At 56.8% G+C, this 22,450-nt stretch overlaps 1 protein-coding gene across 5 annotated transcripts in view; it reads right to left on the bottom strand.

Moving 5' to 3' along the window:
• ABR (ABR activator of RhoGEF and GTPase) overlaps positions 1-22,450 on the bottom strand; it is a 191,604-nt gene that overhangs the window by 18,596 nt on the left and 150,558 nt on the right. For 4 of the 5 annotated variants that reach the window (XM_043903297.1, XM_043903299.1, XM_043903300.1 and 1 more), the window contains 2 exons: positions 21,754-21,851; positions 21,155-21,286 (listed from right to left, as the gene is read on the bottom strand). In XM_043903297.1, coding sequence (XP_043759232.1) covers positions 21,155-21,286; positions 21,754-21,851 — 230 coding nt within the window. Of the gene's footprint in view, positions 1-5,122; positions 5,609-21,154; positions 21,287-21,753; positions 21,852-22,450 lie in introns of those variants that run through there. The other variant, XM_043903302.1, reaches the window with a different exon arrangement.

Below are 22,450 nucleotides of genomic sequence, written 5' to 3'. Positions count from 1 at the left end.
CCTAGCGGCCCGATGCTTTTCCTTCTCTGGCCTCCTGGGTTGGAGGTGGGGGTGCTCCAAGGAGGGGGCCAGAGCACAGAGGGGACACTCAGGCATTCAAGGGGAAGAGGAGCTGTAGCTGAAGTGGGACCCTGGCTCTGGTCACCGTCCAGGAAAGAGAGGGTTTCCAGCTTCTAGCTCAGGCATGAGTTCCACGTTCTCTTAGCCAAAGCAGAATCAGGGAAACCACTGTGGGGCTCCCTGGAGAAGGAAACGGCAACCCACTCCAGTGTTCTCACCTGGAAAATCCCAAGGACAGAGGAGCCTGGCAGGCTACAGTCCATGGGGTCACAAAGAGCCGGACACGACTGAGCACTGAGGGACTATGGGGCCCTCCTGGCCTCTCTGCAGCAGAACCCCCCTAGTGGGAAGTCCACGGTCACTTCCCACTTCTCTAGGCCCAACTTGGGGGGCCAGGGACAACGGGGCCTTAGTCTAAGGCTCATGAGGAACCAGACCTAACTCTGGCTTTTTCCTGGGGATTGGGGCAGGTGGGTTCCAGACACGGGGATGTGTGTTTCCTTGGGCGCTAGGAAGATGTCAGAACACAACTCCCAGTGCGATTTGATAGGGAAAAGGAAGCCCAAACAGCACCTGCTGACTAGCTCCCGATAATCTGGGCAGACAGCAAGGCCACTCAGCAGAGGACTGGGCCTGGCCAGACTTGTGTGCCCTGACCCGCATCTGGCAACTCCCCCAAATGGACACCTGCAGAAGTTTCTGGGCTCTTCCCAAAATATCTGCTCTCCTGGGACTTTACGACCTCTGGATAGTTCTGCGCCACTGGGCTCGGGCAGCACTGGCAGGCTCAGCTCCCCCTGGGCTGAGGCCATCCAAAAGCCGGGGCATCAAGCCCGGCATGGCTGCCTGGCCAAGCCACCTGTGGACGGGAGAGATGCTGGAGAGGGCCAGTGCCCCTTCTAACCTCCCCAGGAGCCAAGAGACAGCAGCTTGCCAAGTGCACTAAGAGCAGGGGCTCCTACCCTGGGATCTGTGACCTTCTCAGAAACAGCACACGATGGTAGGAGTCGCTCAGTCGTGTCCAACTCTGTGCGACCCCATGGACTATATATAGCCCACCAGGCTCCTCTGTCCATGGGATTCTCCAGGCAAGAATACTGGAGTGGACTGCCATTTCCTTCTCCAGGGGTTCTTCCTGACCCAGGGATCAAACCCCGATCTCTTGCACTGCAGGCAGATTCTTCACCATTTGAGCCACCAGGGAAGCCCGAAACAGCGCAGAGTTTGTGCATATGTCTGGCTTTGGGCCTGGGCGGGGCTCCATAACTGTCATCAGATTCTCAGAGTGGAGGACTCCTGCTCTGTGGAATCAAAACAGGCCTCTCGGGAGCCAGCTTAGGGAAGAAGTGGGAGCAGTGGGGGTCCAGAGACCACCTGTGAAGCCCCAGGAGTAAGGTCCTCTCCCTCTGGGGAATGTGCATTAATACAATGGCTGGAGGAGCACAAGAAGATCTCACTACTCTGCCTTTCAAGCCCCCAAACCAGACAGGGTGGACACCATCCTGGGCCCACACAGAGGCCCGGACCGGGAGGAAATGGGCTGCCCGCGGTGGGTCTCCAGCCTGCAGCTGAGGGATGACTATAGGGGTGTGAATGGGGGTGTGAATGGTGAAGACAGGATGCAGGTCCCTTCCCTCCAGCAAATAAGATGTGTGGATAAGGTGTGTGGGGTGGGTGGCAGATGCGGGGAAGGGGACAGGGAGGCGGGCAGCTGGGGCAGGAGAGATATCTTGTTGCCTGAGGTTTTAGGATCTTTTTTGATGCCCACAGCCAGATGCTGAAGGAAATGATGATGGAGTAAAAGTAAATGAGCCTGAGACATCTCTCTACCCTAACACCCTTGTACTGTCCATGCCTGGAACAGCCAGTAAATGGCAGACCGAGCCTTGGGGACATGCACGTGGCTTGCACACCTGATGCTACCTTTAAGGAAACTGTCAGGTTAAATGACAGACTCTGGGAGGTGCCAGGAGCTGCCCAGTGGATGCATTTAAGATGATGAAGAAAGGGACCTTCTTGAACCCTAAGGTTCCCCAGACGAGAGGGCCAAAAAGCCCTCCCCCACCACCATCCTTTCTTGGGTAGCACCTCTGACCCTCCTGAGCAATAGAGGGGCGCCAACCCCATCTTAGAGCAGGTGGCCCTATCCTGGAGCTCGGCAAGAAACATCTTGGTTCACTTTGCTGGCCTCTGCCTTCCCGAGAGAAGCTCTTTGGAGTGGGTAATTCCTAGACCCTTGAAGCAGACGTAAGATCATCAGGAGCCATCCTCAGTTCTCCCTCACTCCCCTGGACCCTCCTAGTTCAGCCTAAGCCTCCACCTCCAGCCAATGTCTGGCCTGGTGTGGGTCTAGATGTCTTCACTTGGGCTGTAGGGCGACAGTAGGGGCATGGATTCCTGCCCACCCACACCCCCCACTCCTGAGACAAAAAGTACTGGCCTGGCCACTGCCCCCGTGGGGCTCTACTAGCCTCTCTGGCTCCCACAAGTGACCCCATTAAAACCTGTGGACACTTTTGGGGACAGGATGGGATTCTTCTTTCAGTCCTTCTCCCTCCGAAGTGCAATCTAAGGATCTAGAAAGAAGCAGAATGGGAGGAAGACCAGGCATTGAGCCTGGTCTCCCTGAGTGTGATTTAAAGCCAAGGGGGAAAAAAAAGGAAAGTAGAAATGTGAAGTTAAACGCGGAGAGCACTGGCAGAATCCACAAACTCAAATGCCACGTGTCTCCTCTGCTAAACGCTTGCACAACAAGCCGACTGCCAAGTCAGAGGCTAGTGTGAGGCTTCAGCCCCAGGACTCCCCTTGGGAACAAGTACAACCCCAACCACAGCCCCCACCCAGGACCCAAAGGAGAGTCTGCAAGTGGTCCCTGCCTCCCCTCTTCCAGCAACTGCAGACTCCTGGGGCCAGAGGCTCTATAGGTTGATAACACTGGGCTTTTTCCATTCAAACAGATTCTTCAGCCCCAGCGCTGGGTCCCAGATGAATCGCTTGCACCCCCCTCCAGCCTTCCTGAATCTTTTAGTTAAGAGGCAGCAGGAGGGCCACAGGTGTCTCTGGCATCCACCGCATCACATCCTTGTGGCAAAAAGCTGGATGAGGAGTTAATGAGGAGACCCCCTCCCGCCAGGCTGGGCAGTACCTGGCTCCCTTCCCCCACCCACCTAAGCTGCTGTCTGAGTCCAGCCCCCTCATCTGGCAGTGAGCCTACTGCACTAAAAAAAAAAAAAAAAATAGGTTAATGCAGCTGGGAAAAGAAAGGAGGTGGGCAGCAGGTCTGGTTCCACAAGCCTGCCTGCTCATCCACCAACCACCACCACCACAGCAGGGTGAATGGATGCCCCTCTGTCACCCACGGTACAGGCCCTTGTGTCCGTGATATTGACATACTTTGTCACACAGCAGGGGCTAGGGGACTGAGTCACCCACCCCACGGAGCATCCCAGAGCCATAGTCACCCTGCAGTTGCGTGGACACCGATCAGCTTGGCAGCCCAGCGTTTGGCTAGCCCGCTACCCTTTGCCCGCGGAGCTATCAGATACCACCAGGGGCGAAGCTGACTGAAGACTCCCTCAAATGACTTCTTCGTTTTGTTAGTCACTAACGCACAAGGGAAGAACTGAAAGTCTAGAGTTTCTGGGTTGACAAACTGCCCCCTACCTGCTAGCCCTCTCCCCCCGCCCCCCTACAAAGGGCAGGTAAACCAGAAAGACTCCGGCTGGCACTGGGCCAGGAACCTGCTGGATCCCTTTCTTGCCAACCTCTAGGTCTGGAAATGGACAACGAGCTTTGGGCTGGTGTCAGCAGGGGGTGAGAAAGGGGTCCAGGCAGGGGATGGCTCCGAGCTGTCGGGCACAGACAGCTGTCTCAGCACAGAGGGGCTCTGGGAGCCGCTGAGGCCAGCAGGGCTCTGAAAGTCTAGTCCCTGGAGAGGCTGAAGGTGACACAGGGGCCAGCTCAAGTTGCTACCCTGCCCAGCACTTTCCAGGACTGATGTCACCTCTGGGAGGTCACGTATACCCCACTGGCAGGGGATGAAGCTAGACAAAGAGCCAAAAGGCCCCAAGATCACTTTTTCTTACAGGTGCCAGGAGCCTCTATGCTGCCTGGCAGTGAGGATCTGTGCAGAGGGTCCCCCTTGGAGCCACAGGAGGATGTACAAATCCCCACCAAGTCACACCGACCAGCCCAATCCTCCCTTATCACTACCTCGAAGGACAGGCACCCTGCGACACTTGCTGAGGCGCCTGATTTGGTCTACAGTTATCAAGCGCTTCACTGTGTGCTTGGCGCTGGTCTGGCTCTTGCTCAGATGCCCCATGCCAGGGCCCAAAGCCAGCCCCGCGGCAGCCTGCCCAGCTGCAGGACAGTCAGCTTCTATCTCAGATTTTCATCCCCACCCAAGGTCTGGGGCGACAGGCAGGACGGGCAGTCTGCCCTGGCACGGCTTGGTCTGAGCTGCCCGCTGGGTCAGGAAACCCCTGGCACACTGATTGAGTTGCCTGGTGCCTGGCTGGCACTGGGCCAGCGGGCCTCTGGGTGGTCCCTGAAGAGGCAGCCTAGAGCCCCCAGAGCCAGCAGCACCACGACCTCGGCACCTCACACAAAGAAACCTCACCCTGGCCGGAGGCACTGAGGTGTTTCTGAGGTCGCATCTCAGCAACCGTGCGGCCAACCGCGTTCCAGACACGGGGGATTGGGTCTGGGCTGGGCGCAGGAGGAGAAACTGAGGCTCAGGGGCCCCGCGCCTCTGTCAGTTCGTGTTTCCGAGCCCAGAGAGACTCAGAAAGGAGCCAGGCAGTCCTCTCCCACAGGAGACCGGCGCCCCCCTTTTCCTAAGACAGGGATAGATACAGAGAAAGTAGGGGTGGGGGTAGCAACAGCATTACTCATATTGAGGTCATTTAGAGCCAACCCACAGCTCACCCCAGCCTCTGTCCTAGGACCCCACGGACAGGCAGGAGGAGCAATGAGCTCCCCAAAGGGGATGCCGAGGGGCCCAGCACCCTCCAGCGACCTCAGTCCCTCTCTGTCCACCCGCTCCGGCCCCCTCGCGCACCTTTTGGCGGAGGAGCTTGCTGCGCACCCGGCCCCAGAGCCGCGCGCCGGTGTTGGGGGGCCGCTTGCTCCCCGGCTCCTCCAGCGGATCCAGGCAGCAGCGCTCCAGGGGCTCGCACACCGCCTTCAGGCTGCAGTCGGGCTGGGGCAGGACGTCGGTCATGCCGGTGGCGGCAGCAGAGCCGGGCCCAACGACAGGCGACCCAGCCTGCGGGGCCAGCTCCGCTCCGGGGACTGGGAGGCGCGGGCGGCAGGGGAGGGGTCCGGAGCCGCTGGTGGGCGGGCAGGCGGGCGCAGTTACTCGAGCCGGGCAGGGAAGCGCATGGTGCGGGGCTCCTCTTTCCGCTCCCTTTGCGTCCTCCCTCCCAGCAGACGCTCGGTTGGATTGCCGTCCGGCCAGGCGAGCGGGCTGCCAGCGCCCGAGCTCTCCGCGCAGGCAGCGCCCGAGGCCGCCGGGGAGCCCCCGCCCCCACCGCCCCCACCGGAGGAAGTGACTCAAAGGAGGCGCGGGAGGCTGCCCCCTCCAAAACACCCAACCTCCCGCTTTTAACTCTTGGCAGGCCGGGCCTCCTCCTCACCCACCCCGAGGCCCTCCCTTCAGCCCCTACTAAATAAAGTTTGACAAGCGGCGAAAGCAGCCAGTCCCTTCTCCTCTAGAGCCCGGGTTAACCCCTTCCCCACCAGACGGCGGCGCCCTGCGGCTGAGCTGTTTGAGGAGGTGGCTAGGGGAAGCCAGAGGGGGTCTGCAGCGCCAGAAGCCATCAAAAGCTGCCCTTGTCCCGGGGCAAAGAACCAGGACTGCCCTGGAGCTCTGCTTTCCCTCCCCCAACTCAGGTCCCAGACGCCTCCAGCGATGCCAACTCGGGGATGGGGCCAGACCCGCATGGAAGGCACTCACAAACCTCCTCCTGTGTAAAGAATAAAGACGACCCCCTAGCTGGGCAGCTAACTGGGCTTTCACAGCCCCAGGAGGAACTGGCTACTATAAGTCTTCTCTGGGGACCTGAGCGAAAAATCCAAGGATGACACTGGTCACGGATGTCCAGCAAGAGATGCTTCTTTCACAGTGGTTTTTAACCATGGCCAGTGCCCTTCACCAGAAAAGCCACAAAAGGGGCTGTGCTGCCAGGGGTGGAGAAAGTCCACCGACAAAGAGGCAGTGAGCCACTGTGTGCTGGATGCCTTGGGACAGCAAAGGAAGAACTTGCTCTCCTCCACCCTCAAGTTGATCAGTGTTCATTAGGAAAAAGCCTGAACCCCAGATGATTAGGGTCCATACAACCCAGAGGCATCGGGGTGTCACACCCTCCAGAGCTTGACTCGGCAGAGGAAGGACACCAGCAGTGCCAACCATAAGCCGAGTCCCGTGCAAAGGGCGTTCAAATATCCGCTTAGGTGGAAGCCTCATGACTTCTGTGACGCTGGTGTTTAGAGTTGTGAGAAATGGGGCTCAGGGAGGTGAAATTCTTGCTTGAGGTCATGGAAACTTCAGCTGGCGAGGGACAGGTCTCCTCCAAAGACCCTGGGGCTCACCACCACTGAAGGGTGGCTGGTTCTCTGGATTCGGGGGAGGGGGGAAAAGACCTGGGTCAGGCCCCCAGGGCAGGTAGGCGGGGGGGAAAGCAGGGGCTTCATCGAAGAGGTAACTAAGACCCAGTCATGACAAGGTGACCGTTCACTGAGTTTACTAGGCGACAGGCACTGCACTAACCTTCCACGTGCTCTTCACACGCTAACCCTTCACAACTCCCCTGACTTTAGGAAGTATGTCCTGGCACCCTCATTTTCAATTTGAGGAAACTAAGGGTACAGAGGAGCTAAGCCACTTGCCAGACCAGGCTGGGCCATGAACAGAGGTCTGGCTAGGCCCGGGCCATCGGGATGATGTGCCAGTGTGCTGGGGTCTGGCCCTGCACCGCCTTGTGGCTGGTGGTGGAGGCAGGCTCCTGGGACTCTGGTGGTCCCTGCAGGGCAGCTGGATCAGCCACCAGGGCTCCACTATTCACACCCCGCTCTGCACGGCAGACAGGGCTGAGCTGCCAAGGCGGCACAGACCCTCTTCCCTTACTTGAGCCCAAGTTGCTCAAGCCGGTGCAGCTCAATGGGGCCACAGTTTTCCCAGTAACCCCTGAGGGGGAGGGCAAGAGGCCCACTGAGGCAGGAATGTGCCTATGTCCCCTGGGGCCTGACCTACTCTTGACCTGCTCCCCCAGGGAACCTGGGTGCTACCTCGGAAGAGTCTTCCTCCAGCCCCAAGAGGGGCTGGCAGCTTCCCCCGCTCCCCCACCAGCTACACAAAACCTACCTCCTCCAAGGCTTCACTCATTCCTGGGGTCTTCACCTCTCCATCCCAGTCATTTCATTCAAGAGGCACTGACTTAGAGCCTGGCTATGTGCCAGACTCTAGAAACCACAAAGATGAACCAAAAGTCTGTGCTTGGGACTTCCCTGGCAATGCAGGGTACTTGGGTTCTATCCCTGGTCTGGGAAGATCCCACATGCGGCAGAGCAGCAGAGCCCTGGTGTGCTGCAACTATTGAAGCCCGAGCACCTAGAGCCCATGCTCTACAAGAGGGTCCACCTCTGAGAAGCCTGGTCACTGCAACGAAGAGTAGCCCCTGATTGCCACAACTAGAGAAAGCCCAAGTGCAGCAATATAGACCCAGCATAGCGCCCCCCCCCCCCCAAAAAAAGCCTGTGCTTGATAAAGCTGACAGCCCAAGAGAGGAGAGGAGATGAAGGCTTAAACACCTCCTAATGGGAGACAGAGCCATTCATGCATTTAGCATTTATCAGCTGTGCACCTACCACGTGTCATACCCAGATGGACAAAGCACTGTCTTTCTGCCCTCAAGAAACCCCGTCTTGGGCCACAAGGAAAGCACAGATCAAGTGCCATGGAAGTTGAGAGAAAGGAGAGAAAAATTCTAGCCAGAGGACATTAGGGAAGGCTTCCCGGAGGAGGAGAGGTTGGCATGGGCCAGAAGAGAAAAAGGTCACCCTCCCTGGCTCTGCTCTGCACCCCTTAGCTGGTTGTGTAACTGGCTGGTAAGGTGCCATTATAATTGCTGACCACGCTCACCTGCTGCAGACACGTGGTCCGTCCTGGGCAATGCCAGCTGTTAACTTCAGAACTGGCCCCTCGCTGGCTCTCTAAGGTTCTCTGCCCTCTATCTGGGTCACATGCCACAGGGTGCAGCTAGGGGGATGCGGTGCAAGGTGTGTCCCCCAGCAGGTGTGTGGGAGAAAGGGGACGGTGCAGATCCTGTCCCCAAAGCCTTATACTTGTCTGTCTTAGGAACCCCAGGCTCAACACTTGTCTGGGTAAAGCGAGTTCTGATTGGATGAAAGATGGCCAACTGGTCTCCATGGTGACATAAGCGCCTTAGCAGATGGGTAGCTGTTGGGAGGCTCTTCCCTTGAGATGCTCATCTTTCCTTCCTCCCCGTGGGCTGGGGGTTCTCCTCCAGGGACAGCACAGATTTGCCTTCTCTTCCCCAAGCTTGACTCACTCCTTCCTGGAAGCAATGGTCAAGGAGCAGGCTGTGGGGTGGGGGTGGGGGGCGCTGTGCAAGACAAATGTTCCTGAGAAGTTCCTCAAAAGTGGTCGTCTGCGTTCTGGTCCCTCCAGCTCACCACAGACCCTTCTTCAGCTTCGCTGGGTGGGCTGGGCTCAGGGTGTCCCGGCCACCCAGGAAGTGACGGCACCCCTCCCCCCTGTCCATCCCGCCACACCTGGCAGAAACGGCCTCTGAGGACGAGCAAGGGCCCCCTGTCTGGATAAACAAAGCCTGGGTGGGAAGGCCCACACGAACAGATGTCGTTGCCTTTGGAATTAAAAACATTCCTAATAGACCGTCCCATCCTTCTTCACCCCCCTCCCCAGGCTCTCCGCCGGAGCAATGAGAGGGGCCGTCCCCAGGGAGGTGCGGGCAGGACCCCGGGTTACCCCAAGGGAGGGGGAGACACCTGGGGTGGCGGGGACAGGCCACCCAGCACAGCAGTGACGGAGGCAAAAATCAGGCTGAAGTGATCAGCAGAGGCATCGCTGAGGAAAAAAAGGTCAACGGGGAAGAGCAGCAGCCTGAGCTGCGTGGGCAGGTGAGGCAGGGACAGTCACCAGCGCTGCCTTGGTGACAGCCGGGGGTGGGGACGGCTCCAGGCACGTCCTCCAGCCTGTGAACACGAAGAGGAAGATTCTTTCTCAGAACCTTGCGGAGCTGCTGCAGCTTCTCCAGAGTGACCTCCTTTCCCCCGCTGGAATGGCTTTCATCTTCCCCTTGGTGCACGCTGGAACCCTGATTCCCTGTCCCTGTCCTCCAGCCGAACGACTCAAGGGCAGGAAAGGGGGTTCCTGAGTGGTCAGCTAGTCCAAGTCCACAGGCACCCCAGCGAGGACAGCCTGGGAGTGGGGGCAGGGGAGGGCCCCCAGGGGCCACCTGGAGAGGCTCCAGGCGCTGGAGCCCGAGACGGCGCTGAGTTTGGGGACCAGGAGGGAAGTCCAGCCCGAGAGAGAACCAGCAGGGCACGCAGCACCCAGGAGCCCATGCAGAGGGGGTGTGAGTTGGCGGGGAGGAGAACTAGGAGAAAGGGAGGCAGAAAGTCCCCTTAAGATGAATGGCAAAAAAAAGAAAAAAAAGATGAATAGCTCGGGGGTCCCTGCATTCCTGTGTCCTCACCCTGTTCTGTACCCATCCTGACCCAAACTGTGGACCAGAAGGGCAGAGATCACCAGAGAAGGAGAAAGTGAGACGCATTTACATTTTTCCATCCTTTCTGAGCATCAGCTATGTTCCAGGCCTGCGTTAGGACTGGAGATGGGGACACTTTGCTCAAGGTCTCCAAGTAGCCAGTGGCAAAGCTGAGCCTAAAAGCTACATCTTCACTCATTTACCCAGTCACTCTCACTGAATAGACACCCACCACATGCCAGGTGGGGAGGACCCAGGACGCAGCTCACTTGGAGCTGTGACACTCCAAACCGAGCCCTGGCTGCCCCACCACTGACCCGCCCTCCAAGGAGATAAGTGTCAGCAACGGAGGACTCTCCCAGGCATCCAGGCCAGGACTTCTGAGCCTGAGTCCTGCCTGCTAACAGTGTGAGCTCTGGAGCTTCAACTCTGCAGATAACTGGCTACTGGCAGCTTTAGATGGCCACCCAGGGCAGGGGTGGGGAGTGGCTTCTGACCCGAGGTGTTGGGACAGGGGGCCGCCAGGATTCGAAGGCAATTGCTCTGCAGCCTAACCTCAAGGTGTACTTCCTGTCTCCCAAGGCCCAGCCGAGTCACAAGCCAGTGCAAATCATGCGCAGTTCCCCGTGCACTCTGCCCAGCCACCCCAGGCTGGTGTGTCTTGGGGCTCCAGGAGACGATGAGAGAGCCACAGAGTTTGTCCATTGCCAGACTGTCCTGATGGCGCGTCCCTGGCAACCCTGAGTGATTCTCACGGTACATTTGGTCACGGAAAAGGATGGAAAATCCACTTGAGCCTTTGGGAACATCCTGCTTACCTCAAACAAAACCCACCCAGGACAGAGTGGGCAGAGCACGCCCACCACACGTCCGATCCATTCCTTACCACACAAGTCATGATGTAACTCATGGCCAGACTGACACCCAGACCCCCTTGGCCACCTGCCTGCTCCTGCTCCCAGGAAGGAAGCACCTGACCGGGCTCCCACATAGCAGTGGGTGGGCAGAGCACTCCATGGGGCCTCCCAGGCCGGACACTGAAAACGTAACAGCCTCAGGCGGGAGGGTTTGAGAGGAGCTCAGAGTCCCCTGAGCCTCCATGCTTTTTTCCTCTTTCCCTAATATTAAGCAACTTTCTTCCCACTCAACTCTGAGCTCCAAACAGAAGGCAGTTCCTGGGAGCCAGGCAACCAGGGCGTGAATCCTGCCCAGTCACTGTGGCAGCCACTCCCTCTCTCTGGATGCAGTTTTCACACCTGTCAAACAGGAGCCTGTACCGGACAAGTGGTCAGTAGTGACTTCTTTTTTTTTAAAGCAGAGGACACACCCTGCTTTCTTTCCAAATGAAATCTTATGCCAGTCTCCCTGCCTCCATCAATTAAGGGCAGAAGCAGGGAGCCCCTGGCTGAAATGGGAATACAAGACTTACCACTCACACCGCCTTTGTCCACCACTCCCTGCCTTGGGGGCACTTCAGGTCACCCCAGTAGCCCTCAAGCCTGCAGACTTTGAAGCCTCTGGTCCTTCTTTAAGCGAATGGACAGTTCCCATGAGAAATGCTATTCCTCTGCCATGGTCACTGCCCCTCACTCCCCTCCAGGATGGGTAGATCTGGAAGCCGGGAGATTAGGGGCTTTTTAAGGAAACTTCTGGGTCAGAATGCTGGATCTGAAACTCATGTCTTAGCTCTACTTTTCCCTCTGGTTTGAGAAAGCTCTGGGTCTCTGCTTTGCTGGTGTGGGTTCCCTTTGGTGGCCTTACAATAGGGTTAACACTTATCTCATGGAGCCAGTCTAGCTGGTGTTTTCTGGGTCACCTCCGCCCAGAAGCCAGTGCAGCTCAGCTCTTGCCTCCAAGGGTGTGAGAGGCTACACCCAGCTTCCCCTGTGTCAGTCCACAGGGAGTGGGCCATGCCTGGGAGTCAGACCCTCACAGAGAGCTACCACTGCCCACACGACTCCTGCTGCCACGGCCAGGCTGGGCTGAGTGAGGGGTGGGCTCTGCAATACCTGCAGTGAGGGAGGTCGGCAGAGACCACCTAAGGTGCCCCCGATTCGCATTCATGTCCAGCCTCAGCCCTCACTCAGGGAGTCCTTGGCAATTCCCCCACTAAATCCTTTTCTCAAAGGTTTTGAATCAAATCAAAAGCGGGACCATCCTAGGAGGATGGAGTCGCAGCTTCCGCCTGCAGGGAGGTTAGTGGTTACTGGGAGCATGCAGTAAGCCAGGCGCTGTCACCGCCAAGGACTCACCGAGGCCTCACACAGGTCCAAGATGAAGCACTCGGAGAGGTCACTTTGCTATTAGGTGGTGGAGGGGGATAAACCCGGAGTCTTTCACCTCTGAGTCTAGGGGACAACACCCTCCTTTGGTTTGTTAAGAGGCGGGATTGTTTGTTCTCAGGGCTTGCCGGAATCAGTCCCCAAGTCCTCTCTGCATCAGTTTCTCTGCTGCCTCTCACCCCTGCCAAGCAGGCAGGGGATTGGGCACCACGTCCGCCTGCCAAGGGGGCATTCCCACACGGGGCAGGAGGGAGAGAGGAGACCCGAGCCTCCATCTGCTTCCTGCCCAATGCTTCCTGTCTCCAGAACCCACTTGGCAGAGCCCAGGCTCCCCAGATCAGGAACACCAGGGAGACGAAGGTGGCTGAGCAGGGGCCGGAAGAGAGGTCGTCCACAAGTTTGGGAAGGCCTGTGGACAGCAGGGCAGGCCCTCTCGTGGGATCCTGGCCCTGGCTCTCCCCTGTCCCACTGCCCACTCCAAGCATAACCGAGCCGTCCAGACCTGCCATGAAGATGCCAGGTGAGGCACTAAACAGAATGGGTCCGAAACAGCTCTAATCACCTGGGCCCTGGGAGGAGGAGGGGAGGGTGTTGGAAGCAGGAAGAGGAACAGTCCTGGTGCCCCCATCCCTCCCCATGTGCCAAGGAGGGGCCCCCCGGGGACCTGCTGAGAGCAGCTGGCAGCAGGGATCTAAAACATGGACTCTAGATGCAGACGGTTCCCAGGACACGCACACCCAGCCCAGGCTGGGGGCAGGGAGGGGCCCACCTTCCAGTGGAGAGCCCCGAAAACCACACCCAGCAAGGCCACTGTAGTGAACAGGGCTGGGAGCTACCGAGGGCTGCGAGGTGCCAGGCTGGGCATTCGGGGCTGGGATGAAAGCTCTGACTGCCCCTGCAGGCAAGGTTTTCTCACAGCTGCCCCCCATCCTAGTCAAGACCAGCCACTCTCAGGGGACAGGGCCCAGCTGTGGTCAGTGTGGCCTGAAGGATGCCTGGGAGAAGGTGTCAAGGACCCAGGGTAACGCCCCTCTGGTCATTCCACCCAGGGAGGGACCCAGGCATCTCGTGGTACCAGCTCTGAGGAACCAGAGCAGAAGGCGCTCCAGGTCAACCCAGCTAGCACCCCAGAGCTCAGCTCCCCGGGCAATAGAGCCGGCACGCCAGACCCTCGGGCAGAGTCAAATAGGGACAACAGACCCCTGGGGGACCAGAGGGAAGGAACCGGGCTGGAGCAGCCCTGGACTGCTGCCCCAGCAGGCTCCCGACCCATGCTCATTCCCAATTCCCGCATGCCCTGCAGAGTAATTGAAACTAGAAGCAGCTCCCTCCAACCCCTTATCCCCAGCTCATCACTTGCTCTGGGCCTGACCACACCAAGCCGAGGTGAGCACAGCTCCAAGGGGACAAGCCTGGAACTAATTAGCCTGGGGTCGGGGCACAGGAGGGAAACTTCAGGCTGGCAGGCGGTGAGGACCCCCACCTTGACCTCCCGCCCCCTGAGAGGTTGGTTCATCAAAGCCCGTCTGGATCCACCAGCCTAAGAAAACAGACGTGGCCTCGGCCAGCCCAAGGCCCAAACACAGGGGCCACCCGCAGGTGACAGACTTTGGAAGCAGGAATGCTTGACAAGCTTCACGCAGAATCCCCACAGGAAGGTGGACAGTGGCCCTGGTCCTGCTTGGCTCAGGTAAAACGCTGATGTCACTAGACAGACTCTGTGCCAGGCCCTGCACCAAGGGCCTCACGCACTTTCCCATTCAGTTCTCTTGACAGCCCATTTTACAGGTGAGGAAACTGAGGCTCAATGAGGTCAAGTAACCTGTTCTCCCAACTAATGAATGGAGAAAGCTAGACTGAAGCCCAGATCCATCTGGCCTCAAAGCCTCTTCAACACTGACTGAATGATCCCAGTTCTCTTCCACTCTCTTCACTCCATGGGGAGGTCCTGTTCATTCTTTGCATCCATTGCACAGTGCCTGCCACTTAGAGGGAGCTCAACAAACAGAAATGCGGGAATCAACTAGTGAAAGCGTGGATGTGCACTGACCAGCTCTTTCAGGGACATTCCATCCTTTAAGCCTCATGTCAAGCCTGCAGAGGCAGAGTGGGGGTAACTGTCCCCACTTAACAGATGAAGAAACTGCAGCCCCCAGAGTTCAAGGGACCTGGATGCTTTTTCCGACTCTCAGTCCAGGGTTCCTCCTATACTGTCAGAGTAAACTGCACTCCACACTCAATCTGTCTAAACCACAGACCAAAGGGAGGGCAACCAAGGAAGGAAGGGAGACCCGAGGAGACAGGGATGCCTGACCAGGGTGGGAGTGGGGTGGGGGGAGAGAAAGCCGATGGGGCAGCTCTTTTCTTTAACTAGAAGAGGCTAATGGTGAGTGATACAAGCTTTTATATATAGAATGGATAAACAACAAGGTCCTACTGTATGTATGGCACAAAGAACCATGTTCAACATCCTATGATAAACCATCATGGAACTATGCCATACAGCAGAAATTAACACAACATTGTAAATCAACTATACTGCAACTTAAAAAATAATGATTTTTTTTTAAAAAAAGAAGCTAATGGTGACCAGCTGTGTCCTGGGGGTGTGGAGGCCTGCTCTCCTAATACATCCGCAGAGAGATGAGCAACTATGGGTGGGGGAGGGACATGGTAACCCTGGGCCTGGAGGGCAGGAGCTGAGAAACTCCATCCTCAGAAACTATGCTCTTTCCTCACTTAAATGTAAGAGACTCAGGGACTTCCCTGATGGTCCAGTGGTTAAGAATCTGCCCTGCAATGCGGGGGACGCAGGTTTGATCCCTGGTTGGGGAACGAAGATCCCACATGCCACGGGGCTTGTCCCACAACTACGGAGCCTGAGAGCTGCAACGAAAGCTCCCACATGATGCAGTGAAGATCTTACCTGCCACAACTAAGACCCAATACGGCCAAATTAATTAACTTTTTAAAAAGTCAAGTCTAAGGTGGAAACAACCCAAATGTCCATTGATGGATGAATGGATAAAGAAAATGCAGTTTGCACGTATAACGTTATTCAGCCTTAAAAAAGAAGGAAAGTCTGTTGTTCTATCATACAATGTAGACCAACCTTAAAGACACTTTGCTGCAGGAAGTAAGCCAGTCACACAAGGATAAGTGTTGCAGGATTCCATGTACACGAGGTACCTGGAATAGTCAAATTCGTAGAAGACAGAACGCTGGTTGCCAGGGGCTGGGGAAAGAGGAATGCAAAGTTCCTGTGTAATGGGTATGGAGCTTCTGTTTGGGAAGATGAAAAAGTTCTAGAAACGGATGGTGATGACAGTTGCACAACAATGTAACTGGACTTAACGTCTCTCAAGTGTACATCTAAAAATTATTAAAATGGAAGATTTCACAGTATATATATATTTTATCGCTGTTGAACCAAAAAGTAAGTGGGTCTAGATATTGTCAGAGGAGCCAATCTGGGCTCTGAGAATACTCTTAGTTCTGAAGGCAGGAGACTGGCCTTCATGACCTCCTCCCTGAGTGTCACTTCTAATAACTCTAACCCCTCACAAGCTTCCAAGCAGCCAGGTCAAGAATGTCAAAGAAATTACTCTCCTTTCCCGCTTCAAACACAGGCTTCAAGCTCCAGATGGGAGGAAGAGGAGAGGGAGGAGGCTCTCATCAGGCCTGAATGTTGCAATCAGGGCTGGGGTGGGGGGGAGTGGGGGGCAGTTAGGGGGAGGCGGGGAGTTATCGCTCCAGGCATCAGGACAGCTGGGGCTTCCTTCTGGGCCTGGAGCCCTGCCCCCGGCTCACCCTGGGGTCTTGAGTTCTCCTATGTCTGGGGAGGGCAGCCCCTAGCCGGCTCACAGAAGTGAAGCTGCCTCCCAGCAGGGAAAGCAGAACTGAAGGTTGGGTGCCCGTCCCCAGGCTTCTGGCTGAACTGGGAATGGGGGAGCAGAGCCATGAAGGGGAGCCTCGGTCTCGGACCCCTCTCCAGTCTGAAGTCAGTGGCAGGAACTGAGCTGTGAGATCCTTTAGGAGAACTCTCCCCTCTGGCCCAGCCGGTCAACAAGGGCTGGATCCTGGGAATAAGCTCATGGGCCAGCGAGCAGGTCCCAGTTGAGACAGCACATCTGGAGCCCGGAGCGGCAGGGCTGGAAATAGACAGGGATAAACACGCAGGAGTCTCCTGGGGCCGGGGAGCCAAGGCGGACGAAGGGGGGCCTCCCGGCTGAGGGGTTCCTGAGCTGGGTGGGGATGGGGCAGCAAGGAGGAGGTCTGGGGAAGGAAGGGAGGGCTCAGAAATGCTCCAGGCTGGGGGGGGGGATCTTCTACCAAAGTTGCAGCGACAAAGGGCAGACCCCTGAGAGTTATGGGCTGACATCACAGTCTGCCGCTGCCCCATCCAGGAACATTTTCATTTCCCTCATTTAAAGGCTAGCAGCTGACCAAGCAAGACCGAGCTGGGACCAGGATCCCAAATCTGGGGCCCCTGCTCAAGTACTAATGAGCTGTGTGACTGTGGCTATCACTCACCCTCTCTGGTCTCAATTTCCTGCTCCCCGCAAAACAGGCTTGAAAAAACACCCTCCAGGATTCCTTCTGACACAAATTCTATGAATCCCTCCTCTTTTATTCATTCCTTCAACCTCCCTCTTACTGGCACTGCTCACCATAACTTCAGCGCAGGGCAGGCAGGCTCCTTAATTTCCTGGCACACTCCCTGTGCATTCCTGCCTCCCTGCTCTGGGCCACGTGGGCCCTTCCCCCAGAATCCCCACTCCTTTCTGCTGATCCAGAGACTGCCCACCTTGCTAGAATAACAGAGCCTTAAAATGCCAATTAATGGGCTGGTCATTATATAAAATGATTTTTATAAAGTACTTTTGACAATGTAACCCAAAAACAAGGCAATTATAAAGACTACCTTCAGTCCTGGAAAAAAAGGAGGTTTATGATAATGTTATGTGAAAACAGAAAAAACAAGACAAAATATGCACTTATCATTAAAACCATATAAAAATCTGTATCCCAAGGAAGGGAAAAGGCAGAAAATAAAATGGCTGTTTCAGAGGAGTGGGAGTTAGGATGGTTTGTGATTGTGCTTGCTTCAAGGCTCATTATTATAATTGCAATTTTCTTTTTAATATAAACACAGCTTTGGGAATGAAAAAAACCCAGCTCTCAAAGCTCTCACACCTCTCTCACTCCACCTTCTCCTGGAAGCCTCCCTAACTCTTGCCCACCAGGATCTCTCCTTGTGTGAATTCCTGGGGCACAAGTTTGTGTATTATTACACAAGGAACAGTTGGGGAACAGAGAGCCCTGGGGAGGGCCAGGCAGGGGCCCTGGAGAGTTCCGGCTCTCCTACTTAGCTGCCTGGCCTTCCGCAGGTTCCTTAACCTTTTTGTGCCTCAGCTTTCTCAACTTTAAAATTGTGAAGGGGACTTCCCTGGTGGTCCAGTGGATAGGACTCTGAGCTCCCAATGAGGACACAGGTTCAACCCCTGGTCGGGGAACTAGATCCCACAGGCTACAAGTAGACAAGCCCGCAGACTGCAAGAAAGACCCGGTGCAGCCAAAAAGGAAAGCAAAGAAAATGAAACTGTGATTAACTTTCCTACCCTGTAGGATACTATGAAGGTCCCCTGGGGTAACCACTGTATTAGCGCAGTGTGGGGGTCAGAGAAAGCTCTCTGATGGGAGGGCTCTCTGATGGGAGGGCTCTCATTCCCAAGCCCCCGCATCATCAACATCATCACCCTCCCCATCATCGTCATTGGCATCTTGCTTTGTGGCTGAGCGGCGTGGCATACAGTGATACGCTTGTCTTTCAAATCTGTCAGTAGATCCCTTGAGGCTGGGCCCCTACACCTCAGAGCAGCCAGTCAGTACCAGGCACGCAGCAGAAGCAGAGGAAGGCCCCTCCCCGGCTCTTTTCCATGAACACTCATTCTGCTTCCTTCCAGGTACACCAGGCAGAAATAAATGGCCCTTGCAGGGAGGTAAGAGGACTCCAGGTAAAGGAAGCCCTTTGTTCACCGTATGCCACAGAGCAGGCTTCCCAGGTGGTGCGGCGGTAAAGAACCCGCTTGCCAATGCAGGAGACACAAGAGACATGAGCCCGATCCCTGGGTCGGGACGGTCCCCTGGAGAAGGGAACGGCCACCCACTCCAGTCTTCTTGCCTGGAGAATCCCATGGACAGAGGAGCCTGGCGGGCTGCAGTCCACGGGGTCGCAGAGAGTCAGACACGACTCAATGACTGAGCACACACAGCAGGCCACAGAGCAGGATGTGGGGAGGGGAAGTCAGCCCGGCTCCTTCTCCAGGCCACGAGCCACGCAGTGCCCTTCACCCAGGCTGGGGGACGCCGTGATGAAGGCCTGGCCCACAGGGACACAGCGTAGAGGAGAGAGGAGGGCCTTTTCTGCACTGTCAGTGGAGACGCCAGGGCCGCACTGTCCTTGTCTATAAACGGGGCGGATGTGACTGTCCTTTTCCTGGAAGAGCTGTTGCAAGGACCACAGGAGAACATTTGGGAACAAGCCTCCAAGGGTGCAAATGGACACACAGGCTGGCGATTAGAGCTGCCGTTTGTCCATCACCACATGCCGCCCCTTCCTCACCCCCAGCCTGCCGCTCTGGAGTCCCTGCCCCCACCACCGACCAGAGAGGGAGGCTCATTTGGGAGGAAGTGCCTGGGGTCTCCGGCTGTTCCCTGGACGGGCTGAGCGAGGAGGGCCTTAGAAGGAAGTGGGGGCCACAGGGGGTGGGCCTTCTCCGCCTGCCCTTCCTTCAGCCCACCTGAATGTCCCCAAGGCCTCGGCCCCTACTGTGAGGCCATCTTTAGTGCCATCCTCGGTGCCCGCTGAAGGGGCACGGAACCGGGTGCCAGAGGCCGGTGCCAACTCCCTTCCTTGGACACCTGGGGGGAAGGGAGGTGGGGGCGAGCTGTGGGAACAGACCATTCCATGGCTCCGTGGGGCCTGGCCACGTGGAAATGGCTCGGTGTAGCCTCTCCAACCCAGCCCGGGCATCCTCAGAAGGGTGAGTGGACTTCACATGGCACAGTGCACCCCTGGTGGGGACAGATCACCCCCGCCACCCGCACCCCATCCACAGGAAGGAGGCGGGCAAGACGGCTCCATGGCTGAAGACCAAGGGCTGGGCCCCAGGGGGCTGAGGGCTGGGCGACTTCAAAGCCCTCCAGAGGACGCTGGCTCTGAACTGGCCGCTCACAGGCCCAGGTCAGCTGGCAGCAGGAAGGTTTGTGTTTCTTTTAATATCAACTCCCAGGCGTTTAACATTCCTCGAAGCTTAAACACAGAAACATTTTCCTTACCAGACTGCGCTCTCGGCTTTGCCAAACATAACCTGGCTTCTTCCCCTTCCCCCACAACCTCCATCTGCTCCTGTCTCCAAGATGTAATGATTTATGGTGTGTTTCCCCTGGGGCCCATGCAGCTGACAGCAGTGAGGAGGGAAGCAACAGGACTGCGAGTCCAGGTGGGGACGATGCCATTGAGCCCTGGAATCCGGGTTTGCGGAGCCCTGGAGGTCAGCGTCCATGGTGCTCCCTGAGCTGGCTGCTCAGAACACCGTTTTAACCCTTCCATTCCATAGCCACTAATGGCCCGGAGTGTGTGGGCACCTGTCATGCTTTTTGGCTGGGCACCTCCTGGGACCAGATGGGCAGCCCAGGGATGTGGACATGGGGCTCCCAGTCCTTATTCTGCAGGAAGTCGATTCCCGGGACTAAATCTAGAGCTCGTTTCCATCAGCTCCTGTTCCCTAAATAATGAAGGACTGGCTGCTGGTTGCCTGGCAGCACCATCTCCCTGGCGACGGTGCTGAAGAGTGAGGTGCAGGTCCCCAGCATTAAGGAGGGATATGTTCAGGAACATGGGGTGTCATGAGTCGGATGGCTGGGCCCCCGCTGAATAGTGTCATCTTCCTCGTTCAAACACAGGCGCCTGAGACAGGGTAGGGGGAGCACACGAGTCCCCAAGAACACTGCCACTGAGGACACCCAGCCAAGAGTCAGACACCAAACTCTGCAGCCTCAACAGCGCACCAGAGAACAAACGCTTCCTGGGAAAAAGCATCATTCAGCTTCAGCTCCCCGCACCCAGGTGATTCCTGGCACAGCTGCTAAGCAGCCCAGAGCACTCAATGCCCACAGCTCAATCCCAGGGCGTGTCAGTTGCTGATTCCCTTGAGTGCACGGTCAAAGGGTCCACACCCAAGCCAGGCCACTTGTGTGATAAGCACAAGGCCACACGAGGTGCCAGATGGAACGTGGATGGCTCCGCACCAAATGTCACGCCTCCAAGCCTACATCCCCTTGACAGGTTAAGTGAACAGCAACCATCTTTAACACTGGCAGAATTTCCAAAAACAGGCTGCAAACAAAGCCCCTTTCCCTACGTACATTTATAACGTAAAGAAACACAGCTGGGGCGGCGCATACATACCTTATCTGGACTCAGGACCTGCCCCTGCTTGGACCGCAAGACCCACCCTAAGCCAACAAACTCCTGGCACAGGCGAGTCAAGCCCAGCAAACCTGCAGTGAGGTCAGAGGCCAGCCCCTATCAGCCCAGCTACATCCTCAGCCCTTCCAGTAAAGAGGCACATGCTTGGGGTCTCACTCCTTCCATGGCAGACAGTGCTAATCCAACACAGTATTCACGATACAACCTCAGAATCCTTCTTAACACAGTATTTCTGGAAAAAAGCCATCAGAAGGCTACGGACGGGATGTGTAAACAAAGACACTGTCATCCTTCCAGGCTACCCTGCAGGAGTGTGGATGACCTAAGTGCACCAGATGTGGAAGCCCAAGGAACCAGACACACATGGGCCTCTGGGGCTAGAATAGGACACCATGTCCAGCAGGGGGAGAGGAACGACCTCGGGAACTTTGCTCAAGATAGCTGTGAACCCAAGTCACAAAGGCCAATTCCCTTGACCGAGAAGGTAGAGGAGAAGGACACCTTCCCGACTGGCACCGCCTCCCAGGCACGCTCACTTTGGTGCCCTGGCTGCGCCTGCCTCTCACCTGGATCTGCCCTTTGCCCATGATTTTATCCACGATCTCATTGTTGTCCTTGTTGACCTTGGTCTTGTCATAGCACTTCTCGTAGCACAGGATCCTCAGGGACTGAGAGCCCTCCAACTCAATCTCGAACTCCTGGGGAAAGACGAGACAGGATGCTGAACGCCAGCAGCTGACCTGGGTTCCCGGCAGGAGTGGGCCCCATCTTTACAAGGGTGAGAGGGGTGAGGCGGGCCCGTGAGGACCACGTCATGAGGTCTGGAGCAGCTTCCTCATTCTCTGGAGCTCCGGAGGCCTGGGAATCACTGAGGAAGGGAAGTATAGAACCTGAACTGTACGCACCTTATCTCATCTGATCTCAGAAGCTAAGCAGGGTCGGGCCTGATTAGTACTTGGATGGGAGACCCCAAACTATAACACTGTGTCTAGACACAAACCCACGATCAGAAGCCAGATGAGCAGGGAGGGGAGGGCAGAGGGGTCAGAGGGACGGGGCTGGCCCATCAGCAGGCTTGGCCATCCCCAGACAATAGGATGAGAGCACTGGGAGCAGGGTGGGCATGGTGGGGGATGAGCCCGGGGTCCCTGCGGGGACCACTCACCTCATCCCACTTGGGCTCCGTTGTGTCCCGGAACACCCTGGTTTTGGCTTTGCTGACAAAGTAGCCAAAGGAATCCACCTCCAGGGTACAGTACAGGTCTGCGGGGACAGGCAGAGACACCGAGTGAGGCCCGGGGCTCGGGAACCCAGGAGGGACGGGGGATCACGCATCAGTCTCCCCAGAGTGCCCATGCGTGCTCTGCAAATCCACACACGCCCGCCCAGCCTCAGGCCCCACAGCCTGCCCCTCCAGGGGCGCTGCCTAGGCTGTTTCCCAGGGTAATGGTATGTGCTGGGGGGTGACTTTGGGGAACCACAGCCAATCCTCTGCAATGTGAATCAGGGGCAGGGGGTGGAGGTCAGAGAGTGGATGTACATGCCCCTCCCAGGACCCAGGAGCTACCCAGCTGGGCTGTTCTCCATCAGGACTCTCCTGCAGAGCTAAGACTGGGGAGAGCTGTCCCTCACTGTGTGTGATGGAGACTGGATGTAACCGGGTATCTGAGCACAGCAGGTATCTGAGCAGGGCGCCGGTGAACAGGCGAATGAAGCCAAAGGCCTATCGGGCCCCCATCAGAGCAGAGAGCACGTCTGGGCAGCCGAGAGATGGATGGGCATGAAGTGTCCCTTCACTGGTTCCCCTGTGAGGGAATCCCCCATCAGGGACTAGTTCTGGGATAAAAGGGAGGGCTTTGGAG

The sequence above is a fragment of the Cervus elaphus genome, chromosome 5, assembly GCF_910594005.1.
Source record: "Cervus elaphus chromosome 5, mCerEla1.1, whole genome shotgun sequence".
Classification (NCBI taxonomy): Eukaryota; Metazoa; Chordata; class Mammalia; order Artiodactyla; family Cervidae; genus Cervus; species Cervus elaphus.
The sequence above is the reverse complement of the archived record's forward strand: the minus strand, read 5'-3'. Positions and strand labels throughout refer to the sequence as shown.